Raw genomic sequence first — 18,257 nt, 5'->3', positions numbered from 1 at the left:
TGATTTTGTGGTCATATTACACATTTGCTGCGTGTGATATGTAATAGTGATATGTTGTTGAAATGGTGGGTCACCTGGAATTGAACCTGATCTATGTCTATTTGAAATTTGCCCTTCGGGAACGATTCAAAATGATTGGATGGAGTCAATAATTTTTCGGCATCATTTTCCTCCTCACTTGCAAGATGGAATCAAACTTCCTTAATGTAGGCAAAATTTTCACATGATGGTACTTGATGAAAGAAACTTGCCGACGGTGTGTTTTTGAAGTGTGGCTAGTGATGCGAGTACGTAGTCGCAAGATACTCAGAGTGACACACCAAGGAGATTTGTGAATGAAGAATATATTTGTTTTAAACTATTTTCTTTGTGAGACAAATTTTCAATTTAGTAAAATAAATTGATTATTTCCGTGGTGTCATTTGCACTTGCGAAATGTTGTTTTCCTGCTTTCAATGCATTATGTATATTCAACTTTTGAGTGAACATTGATGGTCACTACATTGTGGGGAATTTTAAGTGCCTATATGCTCCCCGAACATTTGGACACCCCTACAAAATGGTATAACCCCGTAATTGTGCAGTCTATAGGGAATAGTGTGCACATTCAGACACAGCCATTGCCACCAATATATATATATATATTTGGTATATATATATATATAAATATATATATATAATAATTTACAGTGGAACGCTTAAAATAGCATGATTAAGTCTGTTCCCATTTAAGTCCTACAATGCCAACTCTTTCAGAGTCTGCAATTGTAATCACTAGCCTAAAACAAAATAAGGCTTACTAATGTGTCTCAGTCCAGATCATTGTCTTTAGTACCGTCTTATTCCTGTACCTCACTATTTCCATAAAAGGAGATTTTTCTTATCCAACTGTTCAGAATTTATGTTGAAGGGCCACAAATCAGCATTTTGTGCACGGCTTTTATGTATATTGTTTCCACAAAAATAGTTTCATGTGACCGCAGCAAGTATTAAATTAAATAGATGTTCCTCCTTCTGATAAATGTATCATCGCTTACATTTATAGTTCAGTTAAGATATGATCATTATGAATTATGTCGCTAACACCCTCTCATTCATAAACAGGTGAGTCATTGTAGTGAGCTGAATATTTTTTGGCGCGTCTGACTTGCCGTATTTCCGCTTAGTTCATATCGTACTCTAACACGGAAGTCAGAGGTTCAACCATGTCGGTGACAGGCAGCGACTACAAACGTGTGAGCCATGTCATATTCGACATGGATGGATTGTTACTAGGTACCCTGCAAAACCCGTTCACACACAAAGTATTTGTGTTACTTTAGCAATCACACGAAGACTATAATAATACGTTATTGCAGCATTGGAAGTACAGTAATCCCTCGTTTATCGCGGATAATGGGTTCCTAAAACCACCCGTGATAAGTGAAATCCGCGAAGTACGGTCACCAACATGAAGTACTGGTACTTTGCAAATTCGCGATCGTTCTAACACGCGAAAACTGACTTTTGAAGGAATGTATACGAACTCTTGGAGCAATACTGCATTATCCTAAGGGTTAGACACCTTTCCTCAATTTAGAAGTTTTATTTGGACTTTTAAATGTTTTATTAATTTTGAAAAGAAATCTGCGATGCAGTGAAGCCGCGATAAACGAAACGCAAAGTAGTGAGGGACCACTTTACTATGTCCATCCCATATCAGTGACAACATTTTGTAACTTTTTGATTACTTAAAACAAATGACGTTACTCTAAATAATGGCTCAGTTCAGTAGTAATGTTTTTATAAAGCTGCTTAGTCGAGAAGTTCTTATTAAAATTCAGATGACCTAGAATTCGGATTCTACACAACCAAAAGAACGCGTTATTTAATTTCCCTTGTGTAAACACAGGTTGTTTTGTGATGTTCAAGCTTTTGTGAATGTATATGTACTAAAAGTGTACGTGCATTTTTACAGAACCCGTTTAAATGTTTGTGTGATCATTGTTTTTAGCATTGTGTTATGATTATCATTATGATTTACATGTAGCATTGAGCTAGAAACTCTTAATCACAATTTGGTAAATTATATATATATATATATATATATATATATATATAAAAAATCGATTAGCGTAGATATGCAGAAATTTATTTATTTATATATATATATATATATATATATATATATATATATATATATATATATTTCCAAATCTACTGTATATGCATTTGGTCAGTCCACATATAGTATGGGTAATATTTATTTTTTGTTTATTTACAAAGTTTTGACCTATCCAAAATGTTGAAAAATGAATTGCCATCTTTAATGATGCAATGTTATTATAATGATTGAACTAACAACTGTTTTTGTGATCTCCTGAAAAGTATTCAGTTCGACATAAGCAATGTACTTGTTTAGTTATATTTTTCATGTATTTAGTTCAAAGTGTGTAATTTTCTGTTCATGCGGTCATTTCAGACACCGAGCGACTGTACACGGTGTCCTTCCAGGCAGTGTGTGACCGCTTTGGAAAGGAATACACATGGGGAGTGAAGTCCAAAGTTATGGGTGCAAAAGCTTTGGATGCAGCTCAATTAATCCGAGACACTTTGGAGCTTCCTATGTCGGCAGAGGAACTCCTCACTGAAACCAGAGAAATACAGGAGAGGATATTTCCTTCAGCCAAACTCATGCCAGGTCTGCATAGTCTTCCCCCCCCCCCCCCCCCCCCACTGTTTTTCACATTGTTTGTGTGATCACACACGTTGGCTTGTCACTTCCGTAGGAAATAATTTTAATGTAATTTGGAGTTGCAATGATGAATGGATTATCAAATAATTTGCTAATTATTTTTCATGATAAAATTATTGTTTAGAAGCACAAAATAAATAAAACATCAGCTTTTTCTTTTGAAATGGCAATCAACATTTTTGCCGATTTTCTTTTTACATGTTATGCACCAATTCAGTAACCAAATCATAAACATGCTTTAGTGCATTTTCTGTACTGTCTATTTGAAGAAATGTTAATTTTTCGAATAATTCTAATAACAAGTCTAGAATCGGATTAATCGATTAGTCAACAAAATGATCATCAGATTAATGAAATAAACTGTTTGTTGCAACACTAATGTATGTTAATGAAATTAAAGAGTATCAAAACCATAGAACCTCTCCCCTCTACACACACATTTCATGCTTAGTTTTCCCTAACATTGAGAGACGATTAGGCTTTTGTCAATGTCAAAAATGCAAAGTACAGTCTTGTGAATTTTGCAGGTTTAGTCTTGGTAAGAGCATATTGCCTAAGAACTTGTGTATTATATATTGTACTAAGAAATTGTCTTTGTAATTGGAGCGGCTGGCTGTGTACTGTGCAAACTTCCCTCCTGGCTCTGAATTAGTTTTTTTTTTTTAACCCTGGCTATTTATGGTGTATCCATTCTAAAACATAAACCTAATTCTTTAAAATGATAAAAGGAAAAAAAAATTTTTTATAAATGCAAGACTGCCGTCATTTTGATCCCAGCACGATATTCGCAGTATTCTTTATAGATACACGGTCTTAACATAAAACAAAAATATATACAGTGCAATAATGGCAACTTTGTTTCTATGGAGATTGCCTGGTGTTTTTTGTCTTGGACCTTTTGCCACCCCCAGTACAGCTATCATTAGCCTTTACTTTCCCAGCCATGCTAAATGAAGTTTCCTTGCATGAAAGGTCTAAATTTATACAAGATGCACTGCACACACTGGGGTGCTTACTGTGCCAAGCTCCAAAATGAGTGGAACAGTATGTGAACAAACAAGAGCGCGGCTTGAGTCAGTGAGACAGGGCCAGCGCTAGATGAACTATGTGCAAATGAAACAGTGGTGCTCGGCGGGGCTGTGGCAAAAAAGGGGAACTACTAAGTGCTGATATGTACAGTATGATGTGACACGCGCTTAATAATATGAACTTGCAAAGCAATATGGCATTTTGGGACATTCATAGATACGAGTCAGCCTCTTCTCGTATCTACGAATGTTCGTAAGTCGAAATCTTGAATCTTTTTTTCAGGGATCCGATACCATTGATATTTGCATTATTCATGTTCATACACAGAATAAAGGAAAATAAATTTTGACTGGCATGTTGCATTCAAATAATTTTTTGGGGTCAAATTTTCTGGCATTTCATCACTAATACTAATACATTCTTTCACTCGGAAAGTAATACTGCATGCAATGATGAGGTTGAGTGAAATGACTTTTGTCTTGTACAGGGGTGGAGAGGCTGGTGAACCATTTGAAGAAGCATGGTATCCCTATCGCCGTAGCCACCAGCTCAGCAAGTGCGACGTTCGAGTTGAAGACAAGCCAGCACAAAGATTTCTTTGCTTTGTTCAACCACATTGTCCGGGGAGATGACCCTGAGGTGAAAAATTCCAAACCCCAGCCTGACTCCTTCCTGGTCTGTGCGAGCAGATTCAAGCCCCCGGCTTCTCCAGATACCGTAAGCATATATCTTCCAATATTTACTCATCAAATGATAATGTTTTGGGAATTTAACCCATCCAAGGTCACAGGCCTTTTTTGTATTTTGGGAAATGAGTGACAAATTGCAGTAATGATGCGACTATATACAGTACATGCTATGGATAATGATGCTCTAAACAATTTTGGCCAGCTGAGGTATTTTAGTGAAGGTAAACGAATGCATCCTTCGGGAAGGAAGAAGTTACTTATGTAAGACAGGGCTGCGGAACAAAACAGAATGCAGATTGGTCGTCTATGGAACCTCAGTGATTTTTCACAAGCTGTTGAGGACAGCTTTTTTTTCCCCCTCCAATTTAGTAGCTGCTTACTTATTTATATTATTTGTTTTACACAGAAATGTTACTTTAGCACAAATGCTAAATAACATTATTTGTATTATAGCTGTTTGCTGTAACTTTTGTCACGCTCTCATTTACTGTCACCATAATCCGTTCAATGTGGGAATACTATGACTATTTTCTTGTATATAATTCTGAAACACAAAAGGATGTGCCAGAGAGAATGTGGTGATGTCCTTGTTGGGGCAAGGTAGGTTATGATGGCCACTTGCTAACTGGTACACAGCGAGGGGTAAAAGCAATAACAGTTTAAAAATACAGCAGGCAACATTATGCTCTGTCGCAAAAAGTTGAGCCAAATGGCAGCAACGCTTAGGTCACCGTGCACGCAATAAAATCGATGAGAATTAAATCACAAAAGGACCTACATATAATCTACAAAAAAATGGACACTAAGATATTTATTATCGTAAGTGTACATTGCAAAAGTAAAACGACTGATATCAGACAATAAAAGATGCACGATATGAAAAGTGTAAGTCAAAGGAATAAACCCTTCACTCGTATGTTGAGACTTGCTGTTATACTCCCAATGATACTCTATAGCCATGCAAATCTCAGGTCGTTTTGTCAGATTTGACAGATCTTGTTTTAATACACTGCTATTAGAATAGCTGAGCTCCTCCACCATTATTAACCTTCTAAGGTGAAGGGTACCATCAACTTGAACCTACTCAGTTTTAAGCATGATTGTTAGGTATTACTGATAATGTTGCTAGTAATTTACAAATGTAGTTAATGACATATGCTGGGGCGCTCATGTCATGAACTACATTTATAAATGTGCTACATTTATTGCTGGAAGGAAATTAGAGTCATGTTAAACAGCGGCGCTTTGAGATGCGAGTTGGATTTTCTTCGTGACAAACCACGGTTTTTCCTCGAAACACTCGTATCTCAGATCACATTTTCCCAACTGAAAATGAATGCAAATTGCTTTCATCTGTTCCATGCATTACAGAGGGGTATAATAAATAATTCAATAAGGGACAAATTGCATTCTATAATGTTTTACAATACTTTATAAAGACACACAGTAATGCTGTAATTAAACAGAATTCAAATCAGTAATGTTTTGTGTCACATTCCATCAATTATAAATGGTGCCTCTTCTGATGTGTCAGACAGGCAGACGCAAATGGAGGTGTTATTATGAATCCCACTTGAGCTGCTGCGCTTTTTTATTTGATAACCCTAAACTGGTAGGAAAAAAAGCACAAAAGATACACTGCCAATAATTTGAAAAGATAAAACGATTAAAAATGGTTTTCAAAATGATGACGGCTCAGTTGTTTGGGACCCCTGATGGGTAGCAAAAGTGCTATACTCATAAAAATGAATTCAAAGTCAACTGGGATAGGCTGCTGGATGAGTACAAATTATGTTGAAAATGAATGCGTTTTCTTGTTTCAGCGGCAAACATTTGCTTACACTTGTAAGTCAATTAAAAAATGTTTAAGACATTTGCACAATTACCTGCACTTAATTACCTTGAAGGTTTGATATTACAACAATTGTTGAATTATTCATACACTAAACACATACAATAATTAATCTCAATGGGAATATTTATCTGACACTGGGATTAATTTAAAGTCCGACAGTATTGCAAAATAGATGGTGTCTTCCTTTAGAGGTTCCTCTTTATTTTAAGGGTGATACGAGTTCTTGAGTAATTTGAGTTCTATACTCATAATTGTTCATTAACCAAGGGGGGGGGGGGAGGCAAACTTTTATCCAAGTATTCGATTATTTGATAGAATTTCCAGTAGTTCATCCCAATATGAAATTATTTAATTGCTACAGTCTTATTTAGCTTTAAGTTGAAATTCAGCCGATGCCACAAATGTGTTCCATTTGCAGTCTATTTCTTATATTACTTATGGTTCACTAAAGAAAAAAGACTGTATTGTGCCAATAATGACCTTGCAAGGTGTAAGATTCCAACCTCACGCAAAACTGGTGTGAATGACCATACTAAAGGACAAAAGTGTGTGTGTTGGTCTGCGCTAACAAAAGGCTGAATTAATCAGTGGCCAGCAGTCCCCCTTGTGTCTACTGTTAGTGCATGGACTGTAAAACACCTGATTCAGCTCTATCGGTCACTTAGAAGATGCATGGGCTGGTTAAGACATATTTTCAGAAACTGGCTTCTGTAAGAGCCAAGCGGGGGATTCTACTTGACTTCCAGTGATCTTTTTTTAGTCATCAAATACTATTGAATACTGTATGGGGAAAGAGTGACATACTGTTGATTACTGTATAGGGAAAGCGTGACATTGAGCACAACTCAAATTATATTTGATTGATCGCCAAGGGCAACATCGTGTTAAGGAAAAGATGATGGCATTCTTCTCATATCAGCCTGTCATTTGTGGTCTCATCAATGAGGTAAATTTGGCAGGTCAACGCTCACAGCCCTTCTTCATTCATTTTAAAGGATTTCTTCCTACTAATAGGTCTGCCTGTGACACCGCACACCCGATTCTTTTTTGTCTGCAGCCAGCTTTGGTTTGAGCTGGCATTTTTCTTGATGAGATATGAAACCGCAGCTCAGAGGGGGGATTCGACAGCGTGTTCACTGGAATAATAAATGATGACGCGTCACTCTCTGGCTCATCTGACAAAGCCAAGTGCATGCTTGTGTATGCGGGCATAAGCGTGAGTGAGCAAATGCGGGGCGGCTTCAGTTGTTCTGTTGCTCAATCTTCCCGTTTCCTTTTGGTTCACTCGACAACCAGCAGATGAAAATAAGTGAGGTAGATGAAACGTCCTAATCGCCCGTTATCTGTTTTTTTCTCGCACTTTCCATTTGTGCATAAAATCGGTTTTGTAATTTTGTTTTGGGGAATTAATATCCAGAAAACTTGTCATTGTTTTGTTAGTATTTTGTTAAATTGTATCGCAACAACTCAAGAGTACATGAGAGTAGCTCTCATTCAGTCTGAACGGGCAGCCACAGGTGATCAACTCATTCAATGGGAGTTGGCATTTAAAATCACATGTATTCAATATTCAAGACGCAGTAATAAGTTTTTGCTCCTTTTTGTCCTTTTTTTGATTGGTTTCAAAATTGCATCCGCTTCAAGCGGGAAAAAGGCCAAATTTAGGTCCTTTTTTGAATTTGTAGAATTTCCATGCAGGTTTATAATTGCAACTCTTGAAAATTGGAATTTAAATGGGTGGATGGAAAGCCACCGAGTGTGATTTCATGGATGCAAAAAGGAAACAGGTGCAGCACAAAGAACCTCACCCAACCCCCAAGCCACATTTCTCATCGAGTGCTGTACCGTAAGGGCCTCGCAGATGACTAAGGCTGTGTAAGCGCTGCTTCCTCAGAGAAAGAATAGAAAGATAGAATAGAAAAAAGGTGCACTCTCTTTCTCTCAGAACTCAAACACAGCGTTGATAATGAGCCAGGAGATTTTACCATAGGTGCACTTGGACGTCTGAGTAAGATTAATGAAACATAATAGCAAGTTCACGCTTAGACCGACACAGAGCGGAGCAAACTGGTTCTGGTCCTGTCATTAATCAAAAAGGCATTACCACTGGGAACACTGTTCTAATCTAGCTGTACAAGTCACGTACAATTAGGACAAGAACTTTACTTTCTGAATGACAAATTGGCCCATTATTGCTAGACCAACCATATTCGCCAATACACACCTGCACTAGGGTAACACAAACGGTTAGGAGGCAATGTTAAAATGTAAGCCAAATCCATTTGATAAAGGGCAACTAAAGCCCTAAAATTTAGAAATGCGAATATGTGCTAACACTTGGCAAAAACATGTTGCTTTGAGTCATATTGAGTTTGTGGTAAAATAATAAAATCCATGTAAAAAGGAGCAACATGTTTGGCAAGATTTACTGAATAAGTCATTGAAAGAATGCATTTCTTTGAAAGAAATAATAGCAACACTGAGTCATAAATTAAATAACATGCTGCCTGATAATGACTCTGGGCGACTTGTGTGCATGTGAGTGGTTTGAGTTGTGCAGTAAATATTGAATGGAACTGTGTCTTTTGGAAATGTAGTGTTGTAATGAACCCAGAAGTTAGAGCCGTATGAGCACAGCCCTAAAAGACTGCCACGTTGTTTTGAAAAGCTTCCGTAGAAATAATCAAAAGGGCCTGACTGGCTCACTGTTTTTTTCCTGCAATGCCCTAAAATATTCAAGAATTGTGTCTTTGAAATAAGCTCAGACAAAATATTATATGTGAATGGAAAAGTGAAACTCCCAGCGTTCCCCCTCATCTGGCACCAGTTAGTGTTCTTCTATTTTGAAGAGGTCTGACGCAAGTAGGCCACAATGTACAAGTAAAACGAAACATGTTTAGCAAACATCATTACAAATTACATTGATCTAATTGAATTTGTTTTGAGAACATACAAACAACAGGTTGGATCAATGGCCTGTACATTCCATAAAATACAAAACCCTAAAATGAATGAAAAATGAGATATCATAGATGGTAAAAACCAAGAACAGCAAATTCTTATATATGGTTGGCGAAAGTCAATTTGATGAGATGAAGCAGCGTTGCCGGTGGACACCTCGAGGGAATGTGGTCCTCCTTGAGACAGAATCCTCCACAGCAACGGTGATGGCCTCACTTGGGTCAGGAGAGGCCAAAATCCAAATGTTAGGCAGTGTGAGGGAATCCTTGCAGTCTGACAGACGTGTAAAACAAAATGTCAGAGTGTAGAAATAAGTATCGAGATTTTAACATTTGTACTTAGGGACATACTCTAATTTCCATGGGTAGTCCATTGCAGAATACTGAATAGAGTTAGTCTTTATTCAGTAGACCCTGCCAACATTTTTTTTTTAGCTCTCCGAGTCACTAAATGACCAACAGATGCTGAGCGTAATGCTCAAGATGGACTATAAGGCACGATTAAGTCAACATGATAGAAATGTGCTAAGACAAGTAATATGATATGGCTCGCAGAACCTTCAAGTCAGGTTGACCAGGAGTCGATCGGTAGCAAATAAAAGGGTAATTTGATCAAGCAGTTTTGTTCTATAAAGTGCTGCTGCTGGTGCTGCTGGTGCTGCTGCTGCTGCTGTATTTTGTACAAATCGCGAGCTCGTCATACTAGAAATGGGAAGATCAGAAAGACTGTGTCTATAATCGTCACGGATGGAATGGACCCGGGATGACCAGATGCAGCTTGGACCAGGGTTTATTGAGGGAAAAGGGACTTGGAAGGGAGGATGAAGGGGAACAGACAAACCTAACATGACTTCATGACACAGGGACTGAACTAACTGAAACCGAGAGATAAGAACAGAAGAACAAGAGATGAGAATAACTGAACAGAAAGAGAAGGAGACAAGAACAATCCGACCAGGAGTCACACGCAGACAGGACTTAAATACGCGACAGGCAACGAGTCGAATTTCTTGTTTGGCATGGACAAACTTGGCCAATAAAAGCTCATTGATTGATTGATTGATTGATTGAGAGGCAGTTGACTGATTACAAAGATTGTGAGTAGACACAGGAGGGGAAGGCAAGTACACAGAGACGTAGACATAAACCATGGCAACATAGACACACCAAAATGAACTGAGACAGGTTGTGACAATAATAGCCAAGGCATCACATAACAAATGAAGAGTCATTTGTCTCTGCGTCACCCATGTGCTGGCTTTGTGATGTCACCAAGAGGGGGGAAAAACTGTTTTCATAAGTTTTCTTGATATACAGTTGAAGGGAGAAAGTTGAACAAAAATAACAGCCAGATTTCTGTCTGTCACTTGCCCCTTGCTTGTTTGAAGCTTGGCAGACTTGAGCCTTGTTTGTGATTTGCACATCATGACATAGTCCCAACTCTGCTAGAAACTATTTGCTCCATTTTTATTGAGCCCTTCATTAACACTAGCGACTATTTGTGGTCTCTGCAGAGCGACAGAGAACAGCGATGGTGAAATGTTAGACACCCCTTGCGTAAGCCTACCCCCTTGGCTTCAAGATCATTTAAGGAATTTTGCGGACAATCTGTCACTGCCACTTACTCACCCGCCGCTGCTCAAGGTACACACTTGAAGCACGTAATGTTTTCTTCAGTCTCGAACAGAACGACAGAACGGTGATTTATGTGCGTTAACGCTGATGTAGGCGTCAGCTTATTAACTAACGTTTCACAGTTTGACAGCCGTGCGATCGTGGAGTCACTAATAGCAATCTTTGCTGCACCGATGAGCATGGCCGTTTTAGCAGCATTTGTGTTAGGAATATTGACAGCAGTAAAATATAATGTACGTAAGATATCAATTCAGAACTTACTTCATACTGATAGGGGAAAAAAATCAAGGAATTTGAATGCTTTCGCAAGCCTCTGTTTATAACATCGCCCACATACAGCATTGCTCTGCCAATAATTGGCGTCTCTCTGTGTGAAGATCTCTTTTTGCAAAATTCGGACCACATGAATCTGCATGTCAAAGAGCTGCAGTGGTGTGGGATGTACAGATCCAAGCTCCAGATCCACAAATCACAGCAACTATTCCAAGCCACAGATGTCATCAGAGCAAAACAGATTTGTGTTATTTACTTAATAATCAAAACAATTCAGCTTCCGTCCACAAAATTGCGTCATTTGTGCCAGCCATTTCACATGTGATTGCTTTGGCCATCCGGGTCACGACAACGTAAGTAAGACTCTTGGTAAAAGATGGATCAATGCATATTATCGGTTGAAAAGCTCTAGCCAAAGCCAACACGAAAAGTTTGTCATAAGAATGACAGAAATTTCAACCAACATTGTCAGTTCTCCAGAAAATAGAATTTCAGCCAGTTATTGGATTCACACCTGCACATTGCTGAGCGATTTCTTGGAGTTGGCCACCAAATTTGCACGAAGCTCAAGAGAGCTTTTGGCTCACCCCATTTTGCTGAAATCTCTAAATCCTTCAAGTTTCTCAGCTGCCGCTTAGAAACATCAGCTCGCTTCGCATGTTTTGTGCAGGCTTTTGCTCTGTAAATTGTCCGGCCCACTTCAAGAGTGTGCTCCTTCTTGACCCATGACGTTATTGCCCTTGGAGTTATGTAACGCATTATTGTTATGCTGGAAATCACATGTTAGTACATTGCTCTATTTGTTGTTTCCTCAATGCAGTGATATCACACTATACCCTTTGCAGCAAAATAAGCCCAAAACATAATGTTCTAGTCCTCCATGCTTTACTACGAAGACGTTGTTCTTTGGCTCATACTCTGTTCTTTTCATTTTCCACACGCGGTGGATCAAATCATTGACAAAATAGTTCAACTTTGCTCTCATCTCATCACCACACTTTCTCCCAAGCCTTCTGAGTTTATTTATAATGTACAGCGGCAAACATCAGAACAGGCTTCACATTCTGAACAGGGAGAATCGTGGGCACATTCCATCTTTGTGGACTCCAGCACCCCTGCGACTGTTGTGAGTGGTTCGGAGGATGAATGAATGAATGAATAATCAGACAATTTATTGGGTATCATAATTTTACTCCGCCAAATATCCAAAAAGCATCGGTCGGCCTTTATGTCAATAATAGCAACTAACGGTATTCATTTATCTGAAGACACCGATCATATTAATGACCCTATAATATTTAGGAAATGGATAAGTAAATACCAATATGCAGTGCTCACATTTTCAAATGATCACCACGACGACATTCCTGGGAAATAACAATTGTCTTATCATTGGTGAGCTATTTTTAGAACAGGCCCACGCCACCAGCTACCGATGTGGCTTTTGGGGCTACCGTGAGCACCACATTGGTAAGCCCCGCTTTATTTTTTTCCTCTCTCCCGCTTAATACTAGACTGCCCCAAATAGAAAGTAAACTACACTAGTGGACACTTTAATCTATCTGATAGGCATGCTTTGGTCCGTGGGGGGAAGGCCGAGGACCTGGAGGAGGCTCACACAGACCCGTTTTGCATAAACACAAGTGTAATATATGCAGTAGGATCGCTTGGCGAGTATCTATATGAAATGTTAGATAGCAGGAAAAACCGAAAGCTGAAATAGGAATGTACTCTCTATCACTGATCAAATCCATGATTGTGCTGACCAAAATAGTCAATAATTCCTAAAAGCGAGTGGCTGGGTTTCTGGACAAAGTGTATTCAAAGACCAAGCAAACCAAATTTGGTCATATCTGTGCTACGACTTTGACCATAGTTTAAAGAACATGGATCAACCATAAAAGCAAGGCTTTTGGCTTAGCTTTTGCTGCAATGCAGTTTGACACAGCAACCACGTTATTGTGAACGTCAAACTGTCCCAAACCACATTGACTTTTAATAAGCACGTACGGTCGAGCTTCCTTCCCCTAGTAGCAACGCCAGTGCAAAATCCAGTGCTTTTTACAGAGCTTTGTTCCAGAGCCGCACTATGTGTCAAGGTGATGCAGATTATTTTTTCTTTATCTCATTCATGCTTGGAAACCTTCACCTTTGGAGAGGTGATAGCCCAACAACTGTATTTGGCAAATGAAAACCCGGACACCTACGACCTGTTGGAGAATCTGTTAATAAAAAGCTGCAAGCTTTTGCAGGTTGTATCTAGTTACAAAAATCAACGAATGGTAACGCTAGTATTCACAAAGTTCATGTCTCACCTTGTTCTGGTCGATAACAAGCAAAACGTGTTGGTAATAATAATGGTGGTTTTGACAACATGCCTATTGCAGGCACGGCGTCGTTCCACCGGTAGGCTCCAGTAATATGCAGTAAATCTCATTCAACTCTTAAAATGCATACATTTAAAAGTTCATTTTAAACGCTTCCGAGAGTTGCGGCCAACCGTTTTAACGTCTGAGTCATGGCTCTCGAAATGCCCACGATGTCTCCGATGAGTTTTCGTGCAGTGTATAAAAATGTAAACAAAGCTAACGGAGTAGGGCTGGTGGGGGCATCTTCCTTCAAATTGCACTTTTAATGGCTAGACCGCCTCCCCTAGGTCAAGCGCACTCCTGCGAGAAATGTCAAGCTCATCAGATCGGAAATGCAAACGGTGCCTCTGTGTCCCATTTGCCTGCATTTGTTTTTGTTCTCAGCTCTGCCGTCTGCCTAATGAACTTGTGGAATAGTATCATTTTGTTGCCCTCCATCTTGTCACCCCACACAGTGCTTGGTATTCGAGGATGCTCCCAACGGTGTGAGGGCGGCCTTGGCTGCGGGGATGCAGGTGGTGATGGTTCCCGATGAGAACTTGGATCCAGCTTTGACTCAGGAGGCTACACTGAAGCTTAAGAGCATGGAGGAATTTGAACCGCAGCTGTTTGGCTTACCGGCATTTATCTGATGTTATTGCAAAGCTTGGTGGTTTGGCACTATCGCTTTTATTTTAGGTCTTATTTTAGGTAAATGTTTCAAAGCTCTTGAACTAGGTGTTATATTTTACTCTCAATGACATTAGCCCCAAACATCTCAAACTCAAGGTCGTCAGTTATTTACGCATCCATTCCTAAACTTTTTTTGTCATAAAAGCATTAGACACAACTACCGTATTTTCCGCACTATTAGGCGCACTTAAAAACCTAAGATTTACTCAAAAACCAAAGTGCGCCTTATAATGCAGAGCGCCTTATATGTGGATCAATTGATGAGTTTGTTGATCCATACTGGTACACAGCGCTCTGCCAAAAGGTTTCAGTACGTTTTAGGACGACTAGTAAATTGCAAAGTCGCATTGCTTCCCAGCATTACGGCAACCGTGGTCAGGGGGCGTCACTGAATAGCTGTTGTACCCGCGAGGCTATTTCATTTCAAAATAGGCTGTTCGGTTTATGTTTTCGAGTACATTTACGGATCAATATTCAACTGAATCATAAATAAGCAGCACCAATGTGTTAATTCAGTCTTTAGTCGGTTCAGATCACTTTTTTGGGAGAAAGTTTGACAAACGTGATTGTTTACTTTGCTGAGGCTCATGGGAGTATGCGAGCTGAGGCTCATGGGAGTATGCGAGCTGAGGCTCATGGGAGTTTGCGGGTGGCTAATGCTATCATGATAGCTGCTATACGCACAATGCTATTTAATTTCAAAATAGGCTTCTCCGTTAATGTCTCGAATAAATGTACAAATCGATACGAAAGGGAAACATAAGTAATCAGTACCAATGTGTTAGATCGAACTTTAGTCAGTTCCGATCACTTTTATGGGAGATGGTTTGTGAAACGCGATTATTTACAGAGGGCTCATTGGTTATTGGCTAGTGGATGCATACCGCAACCCTAGTCAACCTCAGTTTGTTGCAGCATAGCTTCTATTTTATTCGCCTTTTAATCCGGTGCATCCTATATATGAAATCATTTCTAAATTAAAAAAATCAATGAACTTTATGGTGCGAAAAATAATCTAATCCACAGCCCCGTTATAGCCAGGCACGGAAATGTCACCTTTTACTCTGATAGCTAAACCAAATCCTTGAATCAGACATTATTGTTGAAAATTTCCTTTCTTTAAAAACAAATGCTTGTATACAACTAGTTGGGACTCTGAAGTTTCTGTCAAGTGTGACCACCTATGAAATGCCAAATTAAACCAAGCCAACCTCATGTGTGCTGCTTATTTCAGAAAATGTGTCTGTGAACAAACAGTTCTTAATTGATGTCATGGCATTGCCCATTTATACATAATCCCACCCACACTGATTTATTCTGGCTATTCTGACTGTTGACCAGCATTCATTCATAGTTCAGCCAACGGTAAGCAGATCTGCAATGAATTTTGTTGGATGCGCTTAATAGCTAAGATCTTCTAAGGTAGCTTCTGATAGGCAGCACGTACATTACTTGTGTGATGAAATTGTCAATGGCAAGGGCTATTTGTATTTTGTGATGTATGCATTGAATGCTTCGAGAAATTGCCAAGTGTAAATCGGCGGCTGTGTGATGAAGTGCTTGCGCTCGTTCCACAGTTCAGCTCCTTGTTTGGACCGGGAGCTCAAAATGCAATAACCTTAGCGTTAGTGCAATATCTAATTTTATTCTGCCATCAAACGTAAGCTTTTTTTTTTTTCTTCAAACTCATTTGCATGACAGCTTCTGACCTTGGCAGAGGTCTACACCGTTAGGTTCTGACCGTAATGCGGTCTGTCTTGCTCTTCAGCGCCGACTTGAAGTGGCCTTATTGAAATGCTCCAAACACAACTCCTGTCTTCAATGTAATCCAGTAAGGAGACTGCAATTTGTACTCAGCCTTTCATCTCTGCTTGTCTGGCCAGCCCCACGCCAAGCAGGCTTTTACAGCTCGGCCCGCTCCGGGAGCTTCTGGGGGCCGCGGTGCCCTTCAGGCTGCCGGAATAGAATTTTTCTACACTTCTATCCCTTTTCAACCTTTAATCCCCGAGGAGAGCTAATCGTCTCAGCTGCTTTTTCACCTCATTCGCTGCTCAATAACACACAGCAATACTATTTTTTTTCTTAACCATGGTATTTATCATTTACGTTTTACTGCCAGCCTTACTCATCTTGGCCAGAGTATGCGTGAGTGATTACACAGTTAAAAGGGGTCTAATTTTGGAAGCTTTTAGTAGACATGACCTCATTGCATCTTCATTGCGTTTATTTCCATGATCTGCCTTTTGATCTTACAGTGTAAACAGCCGTGATTTTATAGAACCTGTAAGTGGATGAGCACAAGGCATTGATATGGCTTTTGAATATTTGTTTCTTACAACTACAAATGTGTTAAAGCTCTGAGGTTGAACAAATGCCATTACGGGATTTGACAGTTTCCCTTAGGACGTAATAGAAATAGCAAGAATCATATCCAAAGTTTACACATTGCTGTCCGCAAGTATTTGCACATTGACAATTTGGATGTCATTTAAGTGTGTACTTTGGCTTTAAGTGGTCCATCCACCAAATATGCCGGAGTTAAATCCACTTTATGTGTTTGACTTAGCCCCTTTTGAGAGGCACAACATAACATTTAAATGCTATCCTCATTATTTTTTATTTTTTTTACATGCTTTAATGAAAATCCTTTGCGCTGAAGGACGTCTGGATTGCAGTGGCATCGCCAAATTCCTCCCTCTAGATGTTCACCTTCAGTTTTTGCTTGTTTCTGGCTCTTCTGCAGCCTTCAGTACAGCGGAACAATTTGAGTATGCATACCACCTCCCCTGTTGCGGCACGCCATTGTATACTTGTACAATGCTCTGTTAAATTTCCCCTGCCATTATTTTAATTTGGATACAAGTTGACCTTGTCTGCCGTAAGAATTTAATTCCAGAACATCTACCTATTTACATTCATGAAGGCTATTGAGTATAGATTTTGATAAGTCTTGCCTTCTCCAGAGTATTCGTGATTTCTGTTACTGTGAAAGGTTTGGATTTTTAGCCGAGGAAATGATTCTATATATCCACCCATCTTAATTGTCAGGTCATTAGGGATGGGAATTGCAATTCTTTATGAGTACCAGATCCCAGTAATACGGTTTCTATAAATCGTTGGTTTGCTTTCCTGTCAACTCTGCTCAAAGTTTGGTGTTGCCTGTGGATTCTCCACTCATAAGGTGCAAATGGTTTTCATCCAAGTATTGAAAATATGATGAATACTGTCCTTTATGGTCTTCACTCAGGGGAGGATCTCATCCCTCGCGTCTGTATCAGTATTTTGTGACAAAGGACGGGCTGAGCTGGAAACCAATTAACCAAAGAAAGCATAAATCACAAGCGGGTTAATCCTTTATTACTCTCACAACTGAGGTTGTGAAGTATCTCTTGATGTCATTCATGGCAGCAGGTTTGAATGCTGAGAAAAGAAAAGAACAAGCAAAATGCACACCACAAATGAATCCTGTAATCAATCTGTCTGTCTTGTTTTTCCCTATATAAGAAACGAAGCTTCATGGTAACCACTAAACCAAAACGCAAATTTCTGTCGTAAAACAAAGTGCAACCTCGAACGGCCGTTTAACGGCAGTGAGTTGGAGGAGGACGATTTTAATTACTATTGATGCTTGCCTGGGTATATGGTATAATGGTTTCCAGCTGAGGGCACAAACTTTGCTTTGTGTCAGCTCTTTTGAAAGTGGCCACAAGTGCATGCCCCCGCAGCGCCGCATCTTGAAGCTACATGCTAAAAAGTGCTCCTCCTTTTTCCAAACAAAATTGCCATTCTGGGCCAACTATTCAACTCCTTTATCCCCAACTTAATTCTGCCTGACTGCAGGAAGGGCAGCTGAGGGTTGTGGTGCTGCAGAGATAGCACCCTGACATGTTTCCCAGGCCCTTGTCCTTGTCTGTGCTTAGGACTGATAGCCGGGATTGGTTGTGGGACACATTCATCTTCAACGTCAAGTTTTTATATCCGCTTTTTATCAGCACTCAGACACTCTTCTTACAGGTAAAGTCGGAAAAAGCACAGTCACCT

General features: G+C 39.5%; 1 protein-coding gene across 1 annotated transcript; it reads left to right on the top strand.

Annotated features, from left to right (window-relative positions):
* The first annotated feature begins 1,152 nt into the window (after positions 1-1,152).
* pudp (pseudouridine 5'-phosphatase) lies at positions 1,153-15,431 on the top strand. Its single transcript, XM_061272381.1, has 4 exons — positions 1,153-1,275; positions 2,462-2,680; positions 4,251-4,480; positions 14,000-15,431. The coding sequence occupies exons 1-4, from the start codon at positions 1,206-1,208 to the stop codon at positions 14,174-14,176; spliced, it is 696 nt and encodes a 231-aa protein (XP_061128365.1). The 5' UTR covers positions 1,153-1,205; the 3' UTR covers positions 14,177-15,431.
* The last annotated feature ends 2,826 nt before the right edge of the window (positions 15,432-18,257 follow it).

The sequence above is a fragment of the Syngnathus typhle genome, linkage group LG2 (assembly GCF_033458585.1).
Source record: "Syngnathus typhle isolate RoL2023-S1 ecotype Sweden linkage group LG2, RoL_Styp_1.0, whole genome shotgun sequence".
In the NCBI taxonomy this organism is placed as follows: Eukaryota; Metazoa; Chordata; class Actinopteri; order Syngnathiformes; family Syngnathidae; genus Syngnathus; species Syngnathus typhle.
This window is presented reverse-complemented; position numbering and strand designations above follow the sequence as displayed.